We start from the raw sequence: 7,883 nt of genomic DNA, 5'->3' as shown, positions 1-7,883 counted from the left end.
CAGTAAGGTGATAAAGTGTCCTCCCTTCCCCCCTTTACATCTACGCCCCTGTTCAGCATGAAGAAGCCAGAGAGTCGGCATCCAATTCCCAAATCAATAAGACAGTTGGTTTAATTACAATTGGAAAATGCTTGTCATTCCTCTGTAGGATCTGGTCCCCTCTGGACCCTCATTATTTCCTTCACCTGCTCTCCCACCGACAAAACTGTGCAGCTCTGCAACTGCATCCTGGCCCATCCTCACTCTTCTGCGCCCAACCCTCACCTCTTTGTACCCCCAATATGTTTTTCCCAATTGAAAAAAAATAAACTGTTCAGATCACAATGTCTATGAACTCGGAGTCAGAATTCAAATTCAAGTCTGACTTCAAAGTCTTTTTTCTCTTTTCACAAAATCATATGGCCTCTTAATAGCTCTGGGTTCTGAGTAAAGATATCTTGTCTGCAGCAAGTATTTGATAAAATATCTCATGATACTCTCTGTGGGCAAGTCTGATGTGGCTGGTAGGGGAAGAGAGATTTGTAATGCTGGAATAACTGCTTTCATTAAAAGGCTTGTGTTCACTAGGTAGTAACCTACAGCAGTCAGTCTTAAGTGGTTTTCTGTTTCCACTTCATTAATATGTATAATATCTTATTAATAACTGTGTCTCTCACTCAAGGGGAAAGAGGAGGGAATGGGTTGTGTCCCATGCTTACTCTCAAAAAACTCCATAATAAGATCCTATACTTCTAAAGATTAATGTACCCTCTGGTCATGCATCACTGGACTATTGTGACTTGCTACAGATTTCAATACTTGACCCTCTCTTTCAACATCTTATTAGTATAACCTGATGAGAACACTATAGCATTCTTACCAAAGTTAAAATAACAAAGTTAAAATGAACAGTTAATCTAGACAGTAAAAATCATGCATTACTCAGGCCAGGATCCAATCAGTACCAGTCTCAAAAGAATCCGAGTTTCTTAAATCACAGAATCAAAATTTCAAAGAACAAATTCACAAGCTTTACTGCTGGAGTAAATTTAGCAAGGCTAAGTTTAAAGCGTCAAAAATATTAGGATTGGAAAACTATAGGGGGAAAAAAATAACAGGATCAGAAACAGACAATTTAAAAAAAAAATTCAGACAAAGACCTTTTCATTGACAGCCAATGTCCGTATTAATTCAAAGGAAATATATAGATCTTTTGGGAGTAAGTATGTGCATTTCTTACAACAGCCTATGACAGGAACAGTTTTATTACTACTATTTTACAGATGAGAAAACAGACTTGGTAAAATGAGTAATCTGCTGTCTCAAAGTTCACAGAATCTCCATCTAACTTCATCACAAGAAAAGAATTCTTAGTAGTGATGACAGCCTACACCTTTCTGCCTATTCAAATCAGACCTGGAATCATTTTTGCCCTTAGTACATCAAACTGCAAAGAAAGAAAAATGACTGTATAGTGACAGTCTAGAAGAGCTAGCAAAATGATGAAAGGGTTTAGTATGTCACAAGAGATCCAGTTAAAGGAACCAGAGCTGTTTACCCAAGAAAAGACAAGACTCACATAGATGTGATACCTATTCTAACCATCACAAGAGATGTCACATGACACCAAGATTCAGACAGCAGAACTAGTAGAAGAAACTGCAGGAAAACAGATTTTGGCTTTCTTAATACATGGGGAAAACTTACTTACTTGCTATTTAGCCTGTTTAAAAATTAAATACGTCACCTCAGAACATTGTGAACAGGCCCAAACAAGAGTGGACAATCATTTGACCTTAAATGTTCAATTAGCAATCCCAGAGGCGCACGGTTCAAATCCACCAGATGCTCTGCCGGGAAAAGGAGGGACTATCTCCTCCTGTACCAGTCAGATCCAATTTGATGGTGTACACACACACACACACACACACACACACAATAATAAAATAATAATAAAAAACAAAACAAAACAAAAAATGTTCAATTAAAAATAAACTAGTGAGACATAAACTATCTTTGGTTTATCCTTCCTATCCGCCCTAAATTCTCTAAAATACAAGTGCATGTGAGAGTACTCTGGGGGAATAAAAAACAAACAAAAAACCCAGTATATTGTACAAAGATAGTTTTGTTGACAAGATTGTATCTTCTGTTACATGTTATTAAACCCTTTACTTGAAAATTAAAAGCCTATAAGGTCAATGCACAGTCAAATTCTCAAAGAAAAAAACCCCAAATAACTGTTTTCATACATTGGTATACCACTTAAGCATCATATCTTGTGGCACTATGCGACCTGCAAATTACTTATATTCTCTAAGTCTTTTTCCTTATCATTTGACTAATAAAGCTACTTATCTCACAAGGTAGTTGTAAGAAGTCCTTAGAATAGTAAAATTTCACTAAATATTATCTATTGCTGTTGTAATGCGCTGTCGAATGACCTACGATTCATAGTGACCCTATGAACAACGGGATCTGAACCCTACCCTACCTATCCTGTGCTAGTCTCATCACCTCTGACAAACTGGAGCCCACCATTACAGTCACTCTATCAATAAATCTTAAAGGTCTTCCCTTCCTTCACTGACCCTCCACCTTTCCAAGCATGAAGTCCTTTCCCATAGACTGGCCCCTCCTACAACATATCCAAAAAGTATGGGAAAGAAAGTTCACTATCCTTGCTACTTTACCATGAAATCAATTTGTAAATATCCACGTGACTGATGTATCTATACTACAAGTTTCCATAAGCCAAAACACGAAACTGCATAAATGCTCATTTATGAACTATAAAAAAAAAATCATGTATACCCATGTTTATTGCTGCCTTGTTCACAAAGAGCTAGAAACAACCCAACTGTCCATCAACAAATGAATGGGTAGAGAAGCTCTGCTGTATTCACACAATGGAATCCTATGCTGCACTGAAAAACAAGGAATTCATGAAATACTATACAAAATGGGTGACCTTGAGGATGTGATGCTGAGTGAAATAGCTCAGTCACAAAATGACAAATATTGCATAGTGCCACTGTTGTAAAACAGGACTGACATCGGGGTTGAGGGAAGACTGAGAAAGTTGGTCTGTCCTCCCTAGTCATTGTCCAACTCTTTGATGCATAACAAGCGATTGCAAAGACCATGGCCTGTATCAGGCGCACCTTAGTCTCCAGAGAGACACTGTTGCTCCTGAGTACCTTTGAGAGGTCCCTAACAGCAGACTTTCCCATCGCGATACGCTTTTTGATTTCCTGACTGCTGGTGCCAAGAGTGTTGACTGTGGAGCCGAGCAAACTGAAGCTGTGAACACTCTCAATCTCTTCGTCATCCATCCTGATGCTGCCAATTGGTCCAGTGGCGAGAATCTTTGTCTTCTTGACATTGAGCCTTAGTCCATACTGAAGGCTGCAGTCCTTGACCCTTTGCAGTAAGTGCATGAGGTCCTCCTCAGTTTCAGCAAGCAGGGTTGTGTCATCTGCATAACGCAGACTGTTAACAGATCTTCCACCAATCCTGATGCCACAATTCTCCTCATAGAGCCCAGCCTCTCGGATAATCTGCTCTGCATACATGTTGAAAAGGTATGGAGACAGGATGCATCCCTGGCGTACACCCTTCCCAATTTTGAACCATGCAGTGTTACCCTGCTCTGTTCTGACTACTGCCTCTTGATCCAAGTACAGGTTTCGCATTAGCACAATTAAATGTTCTGGGATTCCCATTCTTCTCAGAGTCAGCCACAGTTTGTTATGATCCACACAGTCAAATGCCTTTGCATAATCAATGAAACACAGATAGACATTCTTCTGGTATTCTCTGCTTTCAGCCAAGATCCACCTAACATCAGCAACAATATCCCTAGTACCACGACCCCTTCTAAACCCAGCCTGGACTTCCGGCAGTTCTCTGCTAATGTGCTGTTCTAATCGTTTTTGGATGATCTTCAGTAGAATCTTGCTTGCATGTGAAATCAATGACACTGTTCTGTAGTTTCCACACTCAGTTGGGTCACCTTTCTTTGGAATGGGAACAAATATAGATCTCTTCCAGTCAGTCGGCCAAGTGGTTGTTCTCCAGATTTCTTGGCACAACTTGGTGAGCACAACCAGGGCGACATCTGTTATCTGAAATACTTCAATTGGTGTACCATCTATTCCAGGGGCCTTATTTTTTGCTATTTCCTTCAAAGCAGCTTGAACTTCTTCCTTCATCACCATAGGCTCTTGCTCATATGTTATTTCTTTAAATTCCTCTGTATCTGCCAATTCCTTTCTATATAATGACTCCGTATATTCCTTCCATCTTCTTTTAATACTTCCTGGATCATTTAATATTCTGCCCAAAGCATATCCTTGATTACAGCAACTCTAGGTTTGAATCTGTTCTTCAGTTCCTTGAGCTTAAGAAATGCTGAGCGAGTTCGGCCCTTTTGATTTTCTGACTCTAGCTCCTCACACATTTCATTGTAGTATTTTGCTTTGTCATTCCGAGCAGCCTTTTGAAATCTCTTGTTCAGCTCTTTAGTATTTTGAATTCTTCCTTGTGCTTTGGCTTCTCTACTCCCCAGTGCAACCTTCAGAGTTTCTTCTGACATCCATTTTGCTCTTTTCTTTCTCTTCTGTCTTTGTAATGACCGTTTACTCTCTTCCTGAATGATATCTTTGACATCCTCCCACAACTCATCTGGTCTTCGCTCATTAGTGTTCAAGGCCTCAAACCTGTTCCTGAGATGATCTGGAATTCGGGTGGTATGAAATCAAAGTCATATTTTGGCTCCTGTGGATTTGGTTTAATTTTCCTCAGCTTCAGCTTGAACTTGCATATGAGTAATTGGTGGATTGTGGAACAGACTGAGAAAGAGGGGATAAATAATGTATACTGCATTGAAACAGATAAGGGAGAGAACTGTTTAAAAGGGATATATGATTAGGTATTATTGCCATGACAGGAGTCCATACAAAGGCTGCATAGTGGAGTTGACTTGGGGGGAGGGATTGTCTAACAATGACAGAATTTTTCTTTTACTTTTCAAAGAGAAGAGCAAACTGGGGGCAGGGGAGGTGGGCAGGGAGAAAACTGCAACAATGAATGAATGGAAATCCTAAGTCTCTGTAAACTTTCATTAAAATTAATAAAAAAAGAAAAAGTCATTTCTTGACATACACTTTTGAATTTTCATACTTTAAATAGTAAAAACAAAAGTAAAATTAGAACCTGGAAGGAGAACTTAAATATCCTCATCAATTTTAGACTTCGACATAATAGTTTAATAATAGCAAGAAACATCAAATGTCACAACAATTAGGAGACTGGACATTCTATTAAAATAGCGTCCATGTTCTTACACACTATTTTGTTGTTGTTGTTCTTATGTGCCATGGAGTGTCCTGAGACTCATAGAGACCCTTTGTACAACAGCCCTAGACCCTGCTCTATCCTGTGCCAATCGCTCTGTCGTTGGCACAGCTACCCTCATCACTCCAGTCACTGAATCAATCCATCTCATGGAGGATCTTCCTCTCCTGCATTGTCCCTCCACTATTCAAGCACTAAAATAATTCTTAGTAGAGATGACAAGATTTATTTTAAATGTGAACTAGCAATAACAAAAACAGAACATATACAAAGTCAGGTTCCAAGCTCTTTCATTTATTCTTGTCTTGTCCTGACAACTGTTATGTAGTAGTAGTAGTATTAGTAGTAGCAGTAGTATCCAATTTTAACAAAGAAATTCAGGCAGAGTGGTTAAGTAATTTGCTCAAGGATCACTAGTTACAAGCTGAAGTGAGATTTTAACCTGTTGTTGTTATGCACTGTCGAGTCTCAGCGACCCTATGTACAACAGCCCTAAACCCTGCTCTCTCCTGTGCCAATCGCACCGCCTCTGACACACGCATCCCGATTACCCCAGTCACTCAATCAATCCACCTCATAGAGGGTCTTCCCCTCCTGTGCTGTCCCTCCACCCTCCCAAGCATGATGTCCCTCTCCAAGGACCTGTCCCTCCTTACAACATGCCCAAAGTATGTTAGACGAAGCCTCAGAATCCTTGCCTCCAAGGAGCAGCCTGCTTTAACCCTCTCAAGGCTAAATCTGTTTTCTTGGCAGTCCATGGTACATTCAATACTCTTCTCCAGCACCACAGCTCACAGGCATTAATCTCCTTCTATCCTCCCTAGTCATAGTGCAACTCTCTGATGCAAAAAAAGGTGATTGACTGTATCAAACGCACCTTAGTCTCCAGAGTGACACCATTCCCCTAGACTTCCCTAACTCTTGACTAAATTGGTCAAATTGGAGTTGCAGAGTTTTTCTTCTAACATATAAAAACTGTACTGGGCAGACGAGGGGAGGACTGGGTAACAGGACAGATTAGAACTTTCTCAAAGCGCTGCCTTCACTCCCAAAGAATGCTTGATTACGTTTTAAACATTTTTCTAACCATAATGTATGAGAACGAAAAGGAAAGTTGATCTTATTTTACAGGTAAAGGGAATAAACAATATCAGCAACTAAGATTTATTTTGGGAACCAACTTTTGGCGACTATTACATGACGTCTCCGTGTGGGTCGACCGACCTCACAGAACATAAGTGACCCACAAGTCAGACGCACGCAGGCAGCAATGAAACTGCGTAATCCACACGAGCAAGCGGGTCATTTCAAAAACCCTCCACAGGCAAATATTTTGCCAATTAGAACGTTACCTGAAGATAGTATGGAACTTGCGTAAACACTTAGTCATCACCAAGCGCTTAAGTTACAAATCACCTCGTTTGCAAAATCAAATCGGCTGCTAAAATGCCTAACTCGAAAAGAAAGAAAAAGAGCTGACACTCACCGACTGCGGGATTTAGGCACCTACGGTCCAAAGGGAAGTGCATCATAGGGGGAAAACCGGCCCACCGTGGGGGACTCCACGACGTGCGCAGTCACCGTGGGGGAAAGCGGGGACTTTTCGCAGGGCCCTTCCACCCCGCTGCTAACAGCCTGTCCCGACGCCCACAAGCTGCCCGGACCCTGCGCGTTCCCCAAGCCCAAGTGAGAGAAAGCAAATCCGAAGGCGGGGATGACAGGCCCGAGGACTGCGAGCTCAGGTCTAGGGGTCCAGGGTGGCAAGGTCCTAACAGCGCCGCCCGGAGCAGGGCCACCGAGGGGCCCCCTCCGCCTCCCCAGGGCCTCCGCCTCTCCCGCAACCCGCCCTCCCAGCCTCGGCACCTGCAGAGTGGTGATGTGCTTGTCGTTGAACTTGTTCTCGCAGTAGCGTAGCACCAGCGACGTCTTCCCCACGCAGCCTTCGCCCAGCAGCACCACCTTGAACGAGTAGGCTCGGCCGGCCGCCGCCCCGCCGCCGGCTGCAGCCATCCCTCCTTCTCCCCGCCGAGCGAGCTCGAGCCGCGCCGAGCAGCCCACAGCCTCGGCGGCGCCTTCACAGCACAGGCCGGCGCGGCCTCCTCCGTCCCGGCCCAGCCAACGCCGGGCGCCGTGTGCACTCCCTCCTCCGAGCGAGGCCTGGGGGATCCGGGGCTAAGTGGGAGACGGGAGAGCCCCAACCACCACGTCAGGAACCGGAGGAAAGGCGAAGAGGGTTCCTTCTCCGCCTCCCTCTAATGGCGTCTCCTTCCTCCTACGTCACACTTCGGGTCACGTGAGCGCCGCGGCCGAGGGCGGTCCCCGGAATCGCGGCTGCAGGAACGGGGCTCGGCTCGGCGCGGGGCCGCCTCTTCCTCACTCGCCGTGCAGTGTTAGGATGAGCGCCTGCTGACTGTCCTCGGCAGTATTCCGCCTGCCTTCCACCGCCGTCCGCAGTCGTAAAGAGCCTATGGAAATGAAGGGATCCATCACCTGATGCAAACCCAGCCCAGGTGGAATGTTGAAACAGAGAAAAACAACGCTCTAGC

The 7,883-nt window shown here is 43.6% G+C and overlaps 1 protein-coding gene across 1 annotated transcript in view; it reads right to left on the bottom strand.

The window, feature by feature from the left end:
• LOC102850693 (ras-related protein Rab-21-like) overlaps positions 1-7,347 on the bottom strand; it is a 55,921-nt gene extending 48,574 nt beyond the window's left edge. The window contains exon 1 of the mRNA XM_006886092.1: positions 7,201-7,347. Within this exon, the coding sequence (XP_006886154.1) occupies positions 7,201-7,347 (147 nt within the window). The remainder of the gene's footprint in view (positions 1-7,200) is intronic.
• Positions 7,348-7,883: the final 536 nt, after the last annotated feature.

This window comes from Elephantulus edwardii, unplaced genomic scaffold (assembly GCF_000299155.1).
Source record: "Elephantulus edwardii isolate Elephantulus edwardi_28Jun2011 unplaced genomic scaffold, EleEdw1.0 scaffold00047, whole genome shotgun sequence".
NCBI lineage: Eukaryota > Metazoa > Chordata > Mammalia > Macroscelidea > Macroscelididae > Elephantulus > Elephantulus edwardii.
This window is presented reverse-complemented; position numbering and strand designations above follow the sequence as displayed.